The sequence below is a fragment of the Hypoxylon trugodes genome (genome assembly GCF_022578975.1).
Source record: "Hypoxylon trugodes strain CBS 135444 unplaced genomic scaffold F4822scaffold_10, whole genome shotgun sequence".
Lineage (NCBI taxonomy): Eukaryota > Fungi > Ascomycota > Sordariomycetes > Xylariales > Hypoxylaceae > Hypoxylon > Hypoxylon trugodes.
In genome coordinates, this window is record NW_026250025.1 from 1,764,769 (window position 1) to 1,782,499 (window position 17,731).

The following is a 17,731-nucleotide window of genomic DNA, read 5'->3' on the forward strand; positions in this document are numbered from 1 at the left end:
TCCTAGGTAATCAGCATAACCCCCTCTTTTGAATGACCGTGAGGTCTTACCCAATCAAGATTGTATATTAAGTAATAGGTACCTAGGTACGTATCTCTGAAATTGAAATCTGACAGTGAAATCTTAAGAATTCAAGTAGTCACATCAATTATTTGCCTACCACCACCCCCCATACGGATGAATTCCTAAATATGTGAAGTCTAAAATTGAAATCCTTGAGAATCATGTAAATATTAGAGTCGTCTATCCAATGACCAAAATGAAACTACTAGCCATACTAATTCCTTTGCTTCATAGAATCAGATTTCATTACACACTTCATCAGCAACTGTCGCCGTAAAAAGCGACGCCGCTGATGTACGACGTACATACAGCGCCTATATACCTAACGTGACAGCAACTTATCAAGTTTTCCAAGTTCTCGTCAAGGAGCCACTAAATTTGCGTTCTTGCTGTTTCCAGCCCTCGGCATGATCATGCTCATAGCACAGCTTCGGGTCATATTCAAAATAAAGGTGCACAGAAAAAGCTCAACCCTTCATTGGAAGATATTTCTAACAGCGCCAGGTGATTCACAAGGCTGGCTGGCTTGGTTGTGGAGGGTATGTGTGGTGGGAGATCTGCTGCTTACTCCCCTAAACTGATCGTTTCACTGCATATTTTGATTACGGTTTGCCTTCTCGTGCGCGCCCTGGGCGCCTATTGTAATATCTACTGCGAATTCGTAGAAATCTGGGGGATTTCAGCAAAATCTGCCGACCAAGCGCCACGTCCTTGGCAATGGCATACCAACACAATTGAAACTTGACTATCACCAACTCATATTTATACAATTTAAAATTCACCCAAAGAACTAAACCCGTAAGGAAAACCACGCTCATATCTTCGCACAAAGTCATTCATCATGCCAGCACGGCAAATACCTATAGAAGAGTGGGAGCGTCACAAAGACCGAATCCTAGGAATATACTTGCGTCCAAAGAGCTCACTCAAAGTTGCCATTTCGGAAATGCGCATGCGCCATAACTTCAACGCATCGTATGTATCAACTGCTTACTCCACCTCATTCACAATAGAGCCAAATTAACTTCTAAGCAGGAAATCCCAATATGAGACCCGATTGAAGGAATGGGGAGTCTGTAAATATAATACGAAACGACACAAGGCTCAAAGGCATGCAATGAGTTTAATGGGTACGACACCACAGCCCTATAGTATTGAGAGCAACAACAGTAATTGGAAACATGCCATAGCGATAGGTATGTAGTACAGCAAGGATAGGCGCATACACACCCCGTTGACTTATTCTCAACGTATATAGATACTAGCCATAATTCGACTAGAGTTTCGGAGAACATATTTACCCCCCTTTGGACCGATTTTGACTTAACAACCTGCCCAGCCACCCCATCCGCAGAATCTGGATTGGTGGACGTAGGTGCCGGTCTGCCCCCTTTTGCGTATCCCCCCACTTTCGACACAGGGTCCCAACTCATAGGCTCTACCTCCCAGGCGCGGGTTAATAACGATTTTCTTACCCCATCATTCAGGGCCCAAAACACTCGTGCTGAACCTCAGAGTTATTCTCAATCAAATGCACTAAACTTGTATACAAATGGAGTTACCTTCAGCGGGAGTCCATCGTTACTGGCTCATCCATCCTCACCGATAGTGGGCGCGACAAATTTAACCCATCCCATCTCTGGGAGGCTATCTTGGGCTGTTGAGCTCCCATCCTCCGAGATTCTAGCCATGGTCGCCAAGAGTAAGTGAAAAAAACGCCTACCTAGTGCTATTAGACTCAATACTGATAGAAGCTAATTTGCCTAGGTACTTGTGATCCAATACTGCCTTCTAAATATCGCTCGTCCTCTTCAGCCCACCTCAAATTGAGTGTTTCCCAGTATTTTATGGTGTCGCAGATAACAAGTGACGTGGATGACTTTCTTGCGGCATTTGGAAACTTGAAGGCCGTTGAAGCCCACCTCTCGACACCATACAAACAAGCTCTCGGTTACCTATTTTCGGAGGAACTTCTCATCGGAGAAGAGCAAGTCATGATATCAAGCGAGACTACTGCTGAAACTCGATGCTACGGCAGGCTGCTAAGGTCAATCATCAATGGCTTCACCAGCCTAGAGGATATATCAGCGACCGGTATTCTACGGTTCATAAGCCAACATAAAGGAATGAAGGCGGTGCTCGTGGGCTTTCTACGTTCTAGCTCAAGCTTTGCGGCCAAATCGCTTGCAGAGAATACCCTACGAGCGGCGTTGGAGGCTGATTATGTTGATATCACTATCCTCTTGCTTGATCTCCCTTTGATTGACGTGGAAAAGTTTGTGTGCTACCATGAAGGAGAGAGGTATACGCTGCTCGAATACGCCGCACAGAGCCAGTCTTTCAAAGTACTACGACTATTCATTGAGCGCAGACTCAATCTGAATAAATCGTTCTCGAGGTTTACTGCATTAGAGTTGCTCACTTTAAATTATCGCGGATCTCAATCAACGTTTGATCCAGAATTCTTAGAGGTGGTCGAAAGACTTGTGGAGGCTAAAGCTCCAGTTGGGGAAAAGCTTGTCCGGCTTATCAGCGTGAGGTCATTTCCACCGCAATTAAAGGCCATCTCAATCCCCGCGCTTCTCCAGATGCCTACAGAGGCTTTTTCAGGCATCACCAATCCAAGCTATATTGTCCAAGCCCTTGGGTACTGCTCAGTGGAGGTGAGCGAGTCCATCATCAATCGGTTCATAAGTTTAAATGGCCGTCGATGTTTGGATGAATGCGATGAAGCCTTCAAGTATGCTCTAGCTGAAGCTACCAGACGCAGGGATACTAAACTAGTAGAACTCTTGCTTCCGTTCTGCTCCTCCGCCGGGGAGGTCCTCGAAATAGCAATCGATAACGGAGACAAACAAATTATCAAAATCATCCTCAAGAGGTACCCATATTTAAAATATAATGTAGATAAAGCCGAGATCATCGACGCTTTTAAATCTGGAGACCAAGAGCGTATGTCTATGCTGGAGAGTGATGGGCTGTTCGGCTGTCTTACCCCTTACGATCTCAACGAGTTACTTTGTATAGCACTTGAGAGTTACAATCTTCTGTGGGCAGAGAAGTTACTCGAAATGGACTCCACTTTCCGGGACGTGGGGTTAAATGAACCTCTTACCATTGCTCTTTTACATGGCTTAGATGATTTTGCCTGGAAGCTGATCGAAGTCGGAGCAGAGTTCGGACGTGGGATGATGTTCAGTTCGCGACAATTCGACGGGCAGAAGAAGCGCTACCAATCTCCGTTATACATTGCCGTGAAAAAGAGGAAATTGGAACTTGCACAAGCCATGATAGAATACAGTATTTCTCTCGGGTTATTCGAGGGTGATAGGTCAAGCCGTTTGTCACTCCTACGGGAAGTCATTAGATGGAATGACGACTTTATCTTGCGGGGCATTGTTGAGATAATTGCTAATATGGGTGTTCATTCGAATCTCACGTCCGAAGCAGTGATGCTTGCATTCGAAGAAGGTGGCCAGAAGCTATTCTGGAAAATCGCAAAGTTGTGTCATAAAAGTACAAGCTCGGCTCGTTTGAATATCCTCACACCAGCGGTGAAAAGCGAGGACGTCGAATTCCTCCAAGAAATAATCGATTTCGGAGCTGACGCATCGGACGAAGGTGCGCTACTAGTGGCTATGACAAAACATCCCACCATGGTTGAGCCGCTTCTCGATCGCTTTCGTCGAGAGTTTCCCCGAGGCAAAGCTGGATACGGCCAGGGAGCGGTGCGTCGGGGAATTATGCGCCTCCCGGACAATTCCGAGGGGTTATATGCGGTCCTTAAATCGGGGCTGGTAGATATGAACTATCCTTGTGGACACTATGTCGATGGTCACCGTCTACTCACACCCAGAACTTTATTTGGAAAAGCAATTGAAAAATTGGGAGAAAGGAGTCCGCAGGAGTATGATTTCGAATTGGTTGAGAAGATAATCGACGCTGGCGGCGATGTCAACAGCATTACTACTGGTTGTGTCTACCATGTCCACCCTTCCCACCATGTCCGCCCTGTCCACCCTACTCTAAAACAATCCGCTCTCTTGGACGCGATCGAAACAAGAAATCAAAGGATAGTTGAGCTCCTCCTCCTCCGTGGCGCTTGTATAAACGAAGCGGCCTCTTTAGGCTTAAAGAGAACCCCTCTTCAGAAGGCGGCTGAGCTAGGGAGCCTCAGTATAGTCCGTTTACTGCTCGAACAAGGTGCCGAGGTCAATGCCGCGCCTGCAATGTTTGGTGGTGCTACCGCGCTTCAATTAGCTGCTATTGGGGGCCATTGTGATGTCGCGATGGAGCTCATAAACCACGGAGCTGATTTCAACAGCAAGCCATCAAGAGGGAAACATGGACGTATGCCTTTGGAAGGTGCCGCAGAGCACGGCCGCCTCGACATGATTCAACTTTTATGGAATTTCGGGTCCTCAAGTATCGATGAGGAACAGTGCAAGAGAGCTATTGGATTCGCGGCATATAAGGGCCATTTCGGTTGCCGGGATCTAATACATCATTTGATGGCCTCTCGGTCGACGGGTACCACTCAAGATTTTGATAGTCGCGTCAGCGATAGTCACTCGCATCGGATTGCCGGAGAGCAAAATGTCATCGAGCTTTCGGAGATGGATATAGGTGAGACTGATATGGAGCTTATGAATTTCTGATGAGGAATAATGGCGTAACAGTATTGGTTACTGCCCTATGGACTTCATACACTCGCCTATAAGGTTTGTTTGGAATTCATCAGTGGTCTTTATGACATAAGGGCACCTGCCTTGGTAGCGTCAGGACGCATTCAGTCGATCGCGGGGTTGGTCTAAGTCGAAGACTAAGGGAGTTCGCGGAATGCGATCTAATCCTGGGTAGATTGTTGGTCGTCGGAAACGGCCCCGAAAACAATGTGGATCGTCGACTCCGCCGGATATCCGAGTGCTGGTGGCCATTATACCTGCTTGACAATCTTTCCACTGCAGAATTCCTTCCACTCCGTAAACGGAAACCATTCCGGTTCTGGGGCCTCGTCTGGATCTTTCCACAGCTGTCGGGCCGGGTAGGGCGACTCGTCTAACGAGAGTTGGTATGCAAAAGGAGGCGCCCATTCGGGCACGTTGTGCGCTCTACGCTCGAAAGCTGTGCGGAAGCACCCCATCTCGAGGCGCGCGTAGTACGTTTTAGTCCCAAATGCCGCGTCTGTTAGTCGCTCGTCGTTGATGGTAACGTGGTCTAGCGAACCTCTGGAGGTTATGTGGCGTTTGGTAAGGGTGATTTCAATTTTGAATTTGCTCAATAAACGTGGTCTGTCACTCGTTCTCGTGCTCGAATCGTCGCGGTTACTTATTCCTTCGTTTAATTCACCAATCGCGATGTCGGGATCGAGTAATCTCCATTCTGTCTATGCTAGGATCCAGGCTTGGGGTTGGTGGATACAGATTAACTAGGAATTTCGAATTTCGGTCAGCTTCTTTTATTCTACTAGATTTCACTTTAATAGACAATGTATCACAACTTACCTCTCCAGTATAATCTTTCTGAAAGGAGATTTGGCATTCGTTATTGGAGTCGAGGTGCCATGGCTCTGCACACAGTAACGAAACGAGAGTCTCTTCGCCCATAATTGAAATGACCCATTAGAAGTAAAGGAATAGTGAGCGCGACAGCCTTCCAATTCTTACTGTGCGCTAATTCTGCTCATCAATTGACAAAACAGAATTCCTCCTCGTGTAGTACAAGTCACGTCATTATATTCAGCTGTGAAAATGGGGCGGTGTTTGGTTGACCCAACCTCCTCCTTTTTTTCTCTAGGTGGTGCATAATTACGACATAATTTCGTGTTTATGCTGTCACGACATATTGGAGACTATCATTAAGAACCCCTCTCAAATATTACGAAAACATCACACATCCGCGAGTTTGAATCCCCCAGGGCATAACTTCTGAAACACCTGATCGGGGTCATACTTCCTCGACACTTCCTTCATGAACTTGACATTCTCAGTACCATAGCTCTCAAGCACAGCCTGGGTCTTATCGGCATAGTTCAAGTAGATCCAGTCGAAAAGCCCATCAAGGGACGTAGCCAACTCCTTTACCTCTTCTACATACCCTTTCGCCTTCGTGCACGCGAACTCCCTCTGATCGGCCGTCTGAACCATGGTGGTTAGTTGAAGGAGCATACCATTCGAGCTGTTTCGCTCCAAGCCCATAACGTTACCACCCGCTTCGATGGAGCGCTCGGCGAACACCGTCGGCATCGGCTGTAGAATGGCCTGCGTTATGAAATCGTGGCCTCCGGTGTAGGATATTAGATCATTGACGAGTTTCTGGTGTACTTCCGCGATTTTGGTGAGGATGCGCTCGTCGTTTTTGAACGTTATGGTGAACCAAGTGGAACTATCACATACCAGTTAGAAGCTGAACATTGTTGTCGCACAGCTTCACCGAAGAGGGCTCTACTCACAAGTAATTGGCAGGTACGAATGTCTCGATTCCTATTTCAATGGGCGTTTTATGTTTGGTCGTATTATTGATCTGTGGTAGCGTTGACCACTCCTTGAAAGTGGGTGAGTCGCTAACACCCTGCGTCTCACATAAGGCCGCCGCAAGCACAATATCCTTCGCCTCTATTGTATGGGTAAAGAACGATATGAGACTAGTGTCTGGGTAATCCGCAATTCTATTGGTGAAATTGACGGTCATCTTGATACCCTCCGGAATCTGCTCCTTACTCGAGAGCGCGACACCACCCCAGAGTTTCCCACCTGGGATGATGAAAGTTCTCATAGTGAAATTGGTTACGATTCCGAAATTGTTGCTTCCTCCTTTCAGGGCTTTGAATAGATCGGCATGAGTGTTCGCATCTGCCGTGACGATGCGACCGTCCGCGAGGACAACTTCGAATGCGACGACGTTATCGCACGCGAAACCTCTCCGACCAGTCATCCAGCAGTTGCCGCCACCTAGAATAAATCCACCTACGCCAACCTCGTTTTCTCTACCTCCAGCTACCGCGTAGCCGTATTTCTCGAGGCACTTGTGTACATGCTTCCACCGAACTCCCGGACCGAAACTCACAGTCTTGGTATTCTCATCGAATTCGATGTTGGTGAAATGAGTAAGATCTATGGTTACTCCGTCTTGGATGTTATTGACGCCGGCTAGCGGGGAATGGCCACCGCTTCGGATGGCAAACTTCTGGTTGGCACTGACGATAGCGCTCAGGGCTTTCGCCACTTGAGCCGATGACTCCGGTTTGATGATACACGCTGGTCTCTGTTTAGTCGTATTTGACCAGTATGAATCCACTGATGCTTGATATTTATCGTCATTGGGGAGTAGTAGTTGCGACTGTAGCCCGGCATCTACGAGGAGCTTGGTGAGGGGCTGCAGTTGCTCTATAGTTGCGGTAGCCATTTCGGTCGCTCAATAGCTAATGGTAGATGTTTTTTAAATGTTTTTCTTACTGAAACCAATGGTCCCCAGACATGCGAGAGGAGAAAGCAAAGGCCATAAACGGGGGAAGACCTACTTAGATAGCTGCCTAGCTATGCATCGACAGGAAATATACATGATGTTAACGGCAATGAATTGCGACCCGGCACCCCGGGTTATTGATGTATAATAGGGAACAATGTAGTATTGAAGAAACCATCCTACCAGCTAATTGGATACTCGTTGCTATCGAAGCACGACTTGCATTTGGATGTGTAACAGAAAATAGCCCCCCTTTATTCGCACAGAACCATTCGTAGGCACTTATAGCTGCAGCAATTCTCGCATACGACTTACTCTAGCCAGCTTATGAGAGATACTGCTGACAAATAGTCCAGAATTTATATGCAGTTAGTTCAATTCCCTGCCCTCTTCTTTCAATCATCGTCGAATCTTGCCGTCGTGTAACCGTACCACTACCTATCCAGGTGCCTATACGTTCTCGCGACCGGAAGTCGGTCAATAGAGAGTCTTGGGAGAGCTATTGTGGGGGTCAAGTTTAACGAATTATCCAATCCTATAGGGCAGGATAGTGAGGGGACTATGCAGAAGGGATTGTATAATGGTACGATTCCTGGGGCAATTGTATAAAACTACTCGGAGTTGATGTAGATCGAAGTATAATACAGATAATTATTCCATTATTGTTCATGATGCGGTACTATGATCAAAGGGCGCCACTATCCACACCACACATTGTTGAGAACCGGTTCATACGCTATACGTCGGTATTACTAATCCCGGAATGAGCTATAAACCACTTTATGTTCAATATTAGGTACTTTTGTATACATTATATCGGATATAGACCTAGGTAATTAGGGAGGTCGATTCGATCAGGAAGCTCCAATCGCTGCCGCGGGTCTCCCGCACGGCTCACCGCGGAGGCCCCCTTTTCAACGTTGCACAAGATAGCAAGAATGTTGAATGAAATGCACTCTAATTAAGAACTACCTAATTATTCCCGTCAGGGATCCTTCTAATTCGAATCTATGAATTCTTGATCTATAATTTCGCCTTAGGAGGCTTTTCCTCAAGTGAACATAAGCCACTCCTCATCTCAACTAACTGCTTCCTTAATATCTTCCCCGTCGCATTCTTCGGAAGCGCCTCAATTTCCCAAACACCACCCCTCAGCTTCTTATACCCACTCACCTGTCCATCAATATCCCGATGAACCTCCCGAAGCGCCGTTCTCTTCTGCTCCGCCGTCTTGAATTGGCCTCTCAAAATCACCCACGCGGTCGGAAGCTCCGTGAGTTGACTCTCATCCCATGTCGCGCCAATCCCGCCCTCCACCACATTCGGATGCGCATTTACATACGTCTCGAGTTCTGCGGGCGAGACCTGGAAGCCCTTATACTTAATCAAATCTTTCGTGCGCCCCAACACACTCACCCGCCCTTCCGCGTCAATCGTGCATACATCGCCCGTATTATACCACCCTTTCATCGGAAACCCCTTCTGATTCGCTTCTTCATTGAACGCGTATCCGCGCGTGAAATTCGGGCCTCGGAGCCAGAGTTCGCCGGGTTGACCGACGGGTACGTCTTCTGAGCTACCTTCTTTCTTTAGACAGGCTTCGATATTCGGGAGTAATTTGCCTGTTACCCCGTCTGCTGGTGTCTCGCGGGCTTTTTGGTATGCGACGTATCCCGCGGCTTCTGTCATCCCGTAGACTTGTATTAGTTTCCACGGCGCTTTGCTTAGTAGACGGTCTTTTAGCTCTTGCTTTAGAGGTCCGCCGACGTTGATGTACTGCGCGCGCGAGAAGTCGAAGCGGCTTGTGATGTCTGAGTTGGCCATCTGCAGGACTACGCTTGGGACGCCTTGGAATGTAGTTGCTTGGTTAGACCCAACTAGTTTCGCAAACTCTTCGAGGTTGTAACTCGGCATAGCGTGGTGTAACATGCCGGTGTAAGGACCTAGGAATAACGGTAATGTTGTCATAGCGATGTGCGCCCATGGTGTGTAGGCTACTGTCCGACTACCTGGTGTGAATTGCTCTGGGTCGTGGGCGAAGAGCTGGCAGCAGTTTGATACAAAGTTGTAGTGTGTTAACTCGACACCTTTTGGCTTGCCTGTGGTACCGGATGATAGGTGTATCGACGCCAAGCGCTCCGCCGTGTCAGGCCAGTGTGGAATTGGCAGCCGTTCTAGTGAGATGTAGTCATCCGTTAAGTGCGGAAGCCCTTTCACCCGGCTGATAACGGTTATGACATGAGGCAATTTCCAATTCACTCCTTGCTCTACGAGTTCTTTCTTGGCAACCTGTAAAGCTTCCCGGACGATGGGTATCGTGGCTCCATAGGCAACCACGAAATGCGGTCGCGATACCGCAATTCCATGACCAATCTCCGCCGCTTTTAGCGCATAATTAATAGGACAGACCACGCCTCCCGTCCAAAGTATCGCATGAAATGTTTCAAGGAAGTCGACACTGTTAGGCAAAATGATAGCCCATCTTGCCTGGTCGGTGGGATTCAACTTGGTCTTGAGTCCATTCGCAATTCTCCCAGCACGGTCTTGTAGCTCACCGATAGTTATACTACGGTTCGTGAGGCTATCCTTGGCGATTAAGTGCGATCTTGGGAGATCTAGGTAGGCAGATTTATGAAGCAACTCAGTTAAATTTAGATCCCTGGGGATATCTATCGTGCCGAAGCGATAGACCCTCATCGTTATCCTTGAGCCGCCAGATCTGCGTCCAACACAACTCCAATGAGAAGTTGAGTAACGAGTTTGATAGACGTTAATGTTACTGGAAACGTTGAAAGGGGCCTTCGCCTCATTACAACCCCAGTGTCACACATATGACTGGTTTCATCATAATTTGTTATGAATGACTAGGTACGATGACCTTTCTCGTTAGCAATTGCTTGGCTTTTTGCACGATGAGATCGATATGTATGGGTCACCGTGCCATAAGACCGTTCTCGGAAAGTCCGGTTACGAACAGGTAAATGAAGTATTCTTTTCGCAATGCCTTCAAACCGTACTTTCGGTAATATCTTTTAGGTATAGTCAGGTACGACTATAAGGTAGGGTAACAGTCCTTTACACTGGCTCGGCCTAATGCAATGTTACCATCGTGTATTGAACGTGGCAATGAAGAGCGTGCCAACCAATATTTCATTCAGGGGTATGAGTAGCCTATGCTTATAACGAGTTTTCGTCTTCATTCTTACGTTGGTGAAGTCTCTGCGTTGCAGTTCCAACATACCTGCAGATGTAATCCCGTTGGTAGTCACATAAATATCCTATGGTAATTCAGCCTAAAATCGCCCAAGAATCAACTTACTATGAACTATAATGACGAAAAGCCGTAGTGGCGAAAATGTTTATGTTTATCGAGGTCCGAGCCATCATGTACTAAAAGGTCGACTGATCTAGAACACATTCAGTTTTAAGAAACATGGGAGTATTGAAAACGACTAGTTTTCCAGGTTCGGCAGGTCGCCCGGAATCGTTGTTGAAATACGTCCGTAGTTGGTTATAGGATCGGAATGCCTGCTAAGTATCCATTTACGGGCATTGCCGGCTAGGCCCTACAGGGGCAATCCGGCAAACTTGGGGGTATCATCTTTGTTGGTGAACTTGAGGCTACTCGGCCGAAGCGCTCCATAAATAAAGGTAGTATACTCGAAGCTGTTATTGACAATACCATTAGCGAGGATGATGATAAGAAGCCAAGCCCGATGTAGACGCAATAACCGCGATAATTCTAAGACATTTTATGATTACGTAGACATTCTCGAGAGCGTAAGATTACTTAATCAAACGACAAGATAGAGGCGACGTTACTTGGTGGTTATTATAGAATTGAGATACTTCGATTGAAACACCATCATCCTCAGTTGGCATTAAGGAGTTCTTCAAGGGTTATGCCACGCGTGCTCTTCAAGAGCGCGCCGAGATTGCCCCTTACGAAAGACGTAGTGTTGCGAAGTTTGGTTGATGAATTTGGCAGGTTAATAACACGCTCGCCCACTCTCCAGATTATTAATATCATCCATTATAAAAGCAACGATTACGAAAGCCTCTGATTAGGTAAGACATGATGAATTACATAAGGTGTTTTTGACAGTGGAAGCTATATGCGATTTTCAGTTAGTATTTTCTGTAAAATATTATGACTACGACCGAGTAAAAGTCGCATTAAAATAGGGTTATCTATAAGATATTTTTGAAACCTGATGAATTATGCCGAAGTATGCTTTTCAACAATCGTGTTTTACGCCTGCCTAATTCTTGGCTTTAACAAAACGATGGAGTTGTAGGGGTAGTCTAGCCTGAGTTGAGACCTAAATGCCCTATGATCTGCTACCGTAGTGGCGGCTTAGCTCTATATTTGGGAGTAAATATAGCGGTGTCGTCTCAATACAGGCTACTATTAGTGTCTTACCAGCTCTACCCAACTGGAGATTACAATCCATTCTAGCTATAATCAACACAACCGATATGAGGCCATCACTATTCCACACCACCAACCATTTTCTCAAGTCTTGGCGTTTAGGTATCGTTCCGGGGTACCTAGCTTCAAAAAAGGTGTGGGTGCCATCTGGTGGACCTGGCATCCCCGGGCGAACTGACGAACTTCCGAATCTGCATAAGCGATCAATCAACCCCGGCTTCTCAAGATGCAGGTCATTTATTTTATGTGGTAACGACCCACAAACCCAGACATTTTACCTCGTGTCTATAGTCTCGATATAGTACTATCGTCATACCTTGCATATTGACCAGCATCTCACTTGTGTTTGAACGGAATGTTGGAACCGAGGTAGTCATGTTTTCTTAAGTTGAGGTGTCATCACGAATCATGCATTCGTACACCAAGAAGGTAGCAATCATCGTCGCTTAGTCAACCATTGAAGATAGGAGGGCTTTCATCGCTCACATTAACTTACCTGGCATACTAGTGTATCACGGAACTCGTCGCAAGAAGCATCTACATACTCACATTCAGACATTCACAATGGCGCCAACAGAAACAGAGCCGCCAGCAACCCCAACTTTCCTAAAGTTGTCCTATCCAACACCACGCGTACTTCTAATACGCATGGACCGACCCAAAGACTTAAACGCCATGTCCACAACCGCGCAATGGGAAATGGACTCAATATGGAAATGGTTCGACCAAGAACCCAATCTCAGCGTCGCCATTATCACCGGGACAGGACGCGCCTTTTCCGCCGGCGCCGACCTAAAAGAATGGAACAACTCCATGTCCTCAAACTCCGACCCTAAGAACCGAATGGGCAACGCACCGGCCTTTAAACCGCTAAGCCGGCGCTTAGGAAAAAAACCCGTAATCGCAGCTGTGAACGGACTAGCTATGGGCGGCGGGTGCGAGTTCGTAGTAAACTGCGACCTCGTCGTCGCCGCAGAAGACGCTACCTTCGGACTCCCCGAAGTAAAACGCGGGATCGCGGCCATTGGCGGTGCGTTGCCTCGCTTGATCCGAAGTATCGGGTTACAAAGAGCGTCTGAATTCTCACTTACCGGGCGCAACGCCACAGCGCAGGAGATGTACCAATGGGGTATTGTAAATAAAGTAGTGCCGAAAGAGCACGTGGTGGAGGAAGCCGTAAGGTATGCAGAGATGATCGCGAAGAATAGTCCCGATGCGATTATATGCACGCGTGCTGGTCTGCGACAGGGGTGGGAGACGGCGAGCGTGGAGAGAGCTGTGGAGTGGACGCTGGAAAAGGAATTTGCGGAGTTGCAGAGGGGTGAGAATATACTGGAGGGCTTGAAAGCGTTTGCTGAAAAGAGAGAGCCTCGGTGGAAGGGGAGTAGGCTTTGAAGTTTACGTGTATTTCGAGTCAGGAAGTTGTTTGAATAATTTAATTACGAGTCAGAAAAGACGACGACAAACGTAGATCTGGAACCGAATATGCATGAACATGCAGTGGTATTCTGGAAGCCAGGGGCATGAATATCGAGTGATTGGCTCTGAGAAGTTCTCGTAGTTTGCGACTGATTTCAGATGTGACAACCAGATGAGGCACAGCAAAGGCCGTTAATCGAGATAGTAACATACAACCAAAAAGCTGTTGAGATCCGCACAGACATATGATAAGAAAGATATACTACCTTGACGATACCTAATAACAAATACCTAGGTAGATATTATAATGGCACGATTGAAGGTCAGTGACATCCGTGACAATTGGACTTTTCCTCATCAACCATCGCGAACATTCAAATTGATATATTCCGTCAGGGGTAGATTGTATGGCAAGCGAACAAGTGCCACTTGGCATATGCGACTATCAGCATGTTAGCTGGCATAATATTCACGTACCATGCCTGAAACTAATAACCAAAAAGACCAGGAACCTACCATTTTTGTTAGGTACCGTAGCATCTGGATTGCGAATCCTTGCCATCATGTAAGTAAACGGTTAGCAGGACAAGAAAGAAAGAGGAACATGCCCTAGTATTTTTACCGAACTAATGCATCATTTACTGTCCATTCGGGTTGATCTCCTAGGGAAATTCGGCCGCAATTGTGGCGGGTTTGCTGTTGAGATCGTGCGAACTAGGTTAGAAAGGTATCATTCGTTCAGGGTTTCTATAGGAGCCAGACCGAACAGACGTTCCTCCCGCATTCCGTAAGCAGTATTTTCTCCCCGACCATGCCCTGTGGCGGTCCCCTTTCTTCGGGAGCCTGGTCCCGGGTCGTACCAACTGTGGCCCCCATCCATTGGTATTGTATACCAACTGCTGAGTATGGAAAGTGTACGATAGGCGATCCCTGGCTAAAATCAATAAACCCTTCCCCCCATAGGATCTAAAGATCCCCCAAAGACTAAATAGACGGATTCCCACTTACATACCTCGTTCTTCCCGCTGTAGATCGCTTCCTTTCGATCGAAGCCGAACACTATCTGTTGACAGAGTGGCCGCCTTTTCTTTCTTTCTTTCTTCCTATTACCCGGCGTGCGGCGCTAGTCAATCTTTTTTGAGTCCTCTCTCATCAAGCGCATCGTCTGTCATCATGGAGATCGAAAAGCCTGCGTCGCCTATTGAGCGAATCGAAAAATTCGATAAGATAATAGATGATGATGCTTCGTCAATTCGATCAGCTGCGCGTGGAGATGACTTACCGAAGGGGTATTTCTATTCTGTTGGGTTTCTCGGAGCGGTAGCCGTAAGTCGAAAGAGTCAGCATGCTTGAAAATGACAATCGCAACTTACATTTTCGTTAGGGCTTCAGTTTATCGACTATTTCGGCTTTCATCTTTTTGCTCTTACCAACAAATGTATTGACATACATTAACGCAGATATCGGTAAGTCTACGAAGTCGTAGAGACTCGGCCCGGGGTACCTGGGTAAGCAAAGTCCGGTGGGATTAACATGAACCAGGTCCTAGCTCCTACATCTCGTGGGTCAACATTGCTCGAACACTCGCTTTATCTTTCACATATACGATTCTTGGACGACTTTCAGATCTCTTCGGGCGACGATGGTTCTTCATTGGTGGCAATATTGTTGCCCTCATCGGTATCATTGTCTGCTCAGTTGCCCAGAACGTCGACACTTTGATCGTTGGTAGCGCCGTCTATGGGTTGGGTGAGACTGTCCAACTGAGTTTCAACGTGGCTATCGGTGAATTGGTGCCCAACAAGTACCGACCAATTGTCATATCTTTGATCTTTGCGTCGAACGCACCAATTGCTGGTATTGGTCCTATGATTGGTAAGTTGCAGATGTTGGTTGTTGGTCATCTTTGAATTCACACCTTAATTACTAACCCCTATTATAGCTCGCGCGGTGTTGGAGAACCCTAACTTAGGATGGAGATGGTGCTACTACTTGAACATCATCGTGTGCTCGGTAGCTATTGTGTTACTATTCCTCTTTTACCACCCGCCAAATTTCGATCTCCTACACGAGCGAAAGACCAAGATGCAATTACTTAAGCAACTCGACTGTAAGTTTTGCCCCTATACTAAAGAGGCATGGGGCTAACAAGGACGTTCAGACGTTGGAAGTTTCCTATGGACAGCTGGTCTGACTCTGCTTCTGATGGGTGTGAGCTGGGGTGGAAGTATTTACCCTTGGAACTCGGCCGCGACGATTTCTTCGATTGTTATTGGAGTGGCGCTTCTGGTTGTCCTCTTCATCTATGAAGCATATGCAAAGCTCGAGTACCCGGCTATCCCCGTCCAATTCTTTGCCAACCGAGGCTTCATCAGTCTTGTCGCTTGTGCTACGGTTGCAACTGTGAGTTATCATTTGCCGTGCGCACTGATGAAATGGCGACTAATAAGTTTTAGATGTCGTACTACTCTGCAGTTCTGTTGTGGCCCCAGCAAGTTAAAGCTCTTTATACCTCAGATATCACCTACGGTGGTTGGATTTCGGTCAGTGTCCCACCTGTATAATAGGGGGTTCAGTGGGTAGATCAGTCGCTAATTAAAAATTACAGTGCACGGTAGCTAGCGCCACCGCTATCGGTCAGGCAGTTGGTGGATTTTTCGTGAACATTGGCGGCAACGTTCGATACTGGATCATTTTCTCGACTTTCTGCATGGTCGCATTTGTCGGTGCTTGCGCTTCGCTTACCCCCGAAACCCTGAACGCCGGAATTGCGTTTACGATGATCGGTCCGTTTTTCGTCGGTGTTATCGAAGTTTTCGCGCTGGCGTTGGCCCCTCTATTCTGCAGACCTGTTGATATCGGTCTTGCGTCCGGTTTACTGGCGTCTATCCGTGCGGCTGGTGGTTCTATCGCAGTGGCTGTTTACAGCAGTATCCTGACCAACCGCCTGGCTTCGACAGTGCCCGCTAATGTTGGCCCTGCAGCGATTGCTGCTGGCCTTCCTGCGGAGAAGGTCCCTTCGCTAGTCGCAGCTGTTCTAAGCAGTAAACTCGCTACATTCCCGGGCATTACCCCCGCTATCACACAGGCTGTCGCTGGAGTCTTACCAACAGCTTATTCGCAGGCCTTCAAGACGGTGTACCTGGCAAGTCTTGGATTTGGAGGTATTGCCATTATTGGTTGTCTCTTTTCCAAGGATGCTAAGAAACATCTCACCGACACCGTCCACCGTAAGATGCATGGAAAGGCGACTGGAAATGGAAGTAGTTCGGAGTCTGTATCGGCATGAAGAAAGAGGAACGATATATGTGGTTGCGATTGATGAAGAAAAGATGAGATGTCGAACCGATTGAATTGATACGATTTGAACGTGGCGACCCTACCTAATGCTCTAGCGGTATTTCTCCGAGAGATGATACCAAGTTGTACATATAATAAGATATCCGATTGAAATATAAACGCGATGATATTGGCATCGAGAGGAAAGTTGTTGTCAGCGTTATTGATGAAAATGAGAATGGACGGTTGTTGTATGAATGATGATTGAGAGCTAAGGGGGGATTTTGGTGAAATAATTCTTGAAGTACCCCTCACAGTACGCTATACGCACTGTTCACGCCTTCTATCTCCTGCTACCTAGCACGCGGTTCTCAGTAAATGCAAGTTTTCAGTTGTAACTAAAGGCCCCAGCCGGCCTATTATAGCACATTTCTAACATTCCCAGGCCTAATTATAGGCCCAATCACAGAGACACAATCTACTTCAAGCACACAGCTAGAACATAACGTATCCTATAACGACTACTTTTAGGGGGTAAAGGCCCCTATAAATACCCAGAGCAATAGAAGTGATTATAAAGCAACGCCAACTGAAAAGCAGATTCTCCAACCAGATGATAGTATATAGCATATAAGATCAAGCCATATTAAGTTACTCGGGTCTTATTAAAAATTGAAATTGCGTAGACTTAATTAGACTTATGGTTTAATCGGCCCGTCCCACGCGTGGTCTCTTTTAGTGTGAGGTTATTCGAGATATTAGCTTTGAGCCTTGTTTCCTTTAATGGAAGTGTACTATTGTCTTATTGGAGGACTTCAATCAGTCACATCGCCCAGAAGGTGCTCCGCGGGGAGAGGAAAGCGCTAAAGGATTAAACTATTCGGGGGCTAGTTACTCGGTCGGGGTAATAGTTAGCGAAGTTAGGGGCATGTGCCTTATAAGGCTCTTTTGACTCAATTCGACTCGCCTTGACTAGACATTGCCATTTACTTAGAGTCATGCTAGAATTATTTCCATATTTACTATAAAACACAACTCGAGCGTGAAAAATCGTTTAAATAGAATCACAACTTT

The 17,731-nt window shown here is 46.8% G+C and overlaps 6 protein-coding genes across 6 annotated transcripts; 3 read left to right on the plus strand and 3 right to left on the minus strand.

The window, feature by feature from the left end:
* Positions 1-904: 904 nt before the first annotated feature.
* Positions 905-4,721, plus strand: F4822DRAFT_434163 (uncharacterized protein; the record flags this gene model as incomplete). Its single annotated transcript, XM_051461962.1, has 4 exons — positions 905-1,038; positions 1,099-1,259; positions 1,322-1,765; positions 1,831-4,721. The coding sequence occupies 4 exons, from the start codon at positions 905-907 to the stop codon at positions 4,719-4,721; spliced, it is 3,630 nt and encodes a 1,209-aa protein (XP_051309998.1).
* Positions 4,722-4,781: 60 nt separating this feature from the next.
* On the minus strand, positions 4,782-5,669 carry F4822DRAFT_440357 (uncharacterized protein; the record flags this gene model as incomplete). The annotated part of the gene is made up of 2 exons (XM_051462741.1): positions 4,782-5,449; positions 5,568-5,669. 2 exons carry the CDS (start codon positions 5,667-5,669, stop codon positions 5,000-5,002), a joined length of 552 nt encoding a protein of 183 aa, XP_051309999.1. The 3' UTR covers positions 4,782-4,999.
* Positions 5,670-5,762: 93 nt separating this feature from the next.
* Positions 5,763-7,635, minus strand: F4822DRAFT_419076 (FAD-binding domain-containing protein). Its single transcript, XM_051459581.1, has 2 exons — positions 6,515-7,635; positions 5,763-6,447 (listed from the first exon to the last, which is right to left on the minus strand). The coding sequence occupies exons 1-2, from the start codon at positions 7,465-7,467 to the stop codon at positions 5,952-5,954; spliced, it is 1,449 nt and encodes a 482-aa protein (XP_051310000.1). The 5' UTR covers positions 7,468-7,635; the 3' UTR covers positions 5,763-5,951.
* Positions 7,636-8,469: 834 nt separating this feature from the next.
* On the minus strand, positions 8,470-10,655 carry F4822DRAFT_64158 (acetyl-CoA synthetase-like protein). The gene has a single exon (XM_051463788.1). The coding sequence runs from the start codon at positions 10,222-10,224 to the stop codon at positions 8,551-8,553; it is 1,674 nt and encodes a 557-aa protein (XP_051310001.1). The 5' UTR covers positions 10,225-10,655; the 3' UTR covers positions 8,470-8,550.
* A 1,598-nt stretch (positions 10,656-12,253) lies between these two features.
* Positions 12,254-13,474, plus strand: F4822DRAFT_64219 (enoyl-CoA hydratase/isomerase). The gene is made up of 2 exons (XM_051463789.1): positions 12,254-12,328; positions 12,468-13,474. The coding sequence occupies exon 2, from the start codon at positions 12,524-12,526 to the stop codon at positions 13,352-13,354; it is 831 nt and encodes a 276-aa protein (XP_051310002.1). The 5' UTR covers positions 12,254-12,328; positions 12,468-12,523; the 3' UTR covers positions 13,355-13,474.
* Positions 13,475-14,551: 1,077 nt separating this feature from the next.
* F4822DRAFT_440359 (putative siderophore iron transporter) lies at positions 14,552-16,935 on the plus strand (the record flags this gene model as incomplete). Its single annotated transcript, XM_051462742.1, has 7 exons — positions 14,552-14,704; positions 14,763-14,844; positions 14,921-15,253; positions 15,321-15,488; positions 15,540-15,781; positions 15,835-15,921; positions 15,987-16,935. 7 exons carry the CDS (start codon positions 14,552-14,554, stop codon positions 16,665-16,667), a joined length of 1,746 nt encoding a protein of 581 aa, XP_051310003.1. The 3' UTR covers positions 16,668-16,935.
* Positions 16,936-17,731: the final 796 nt, after the last annotated feature.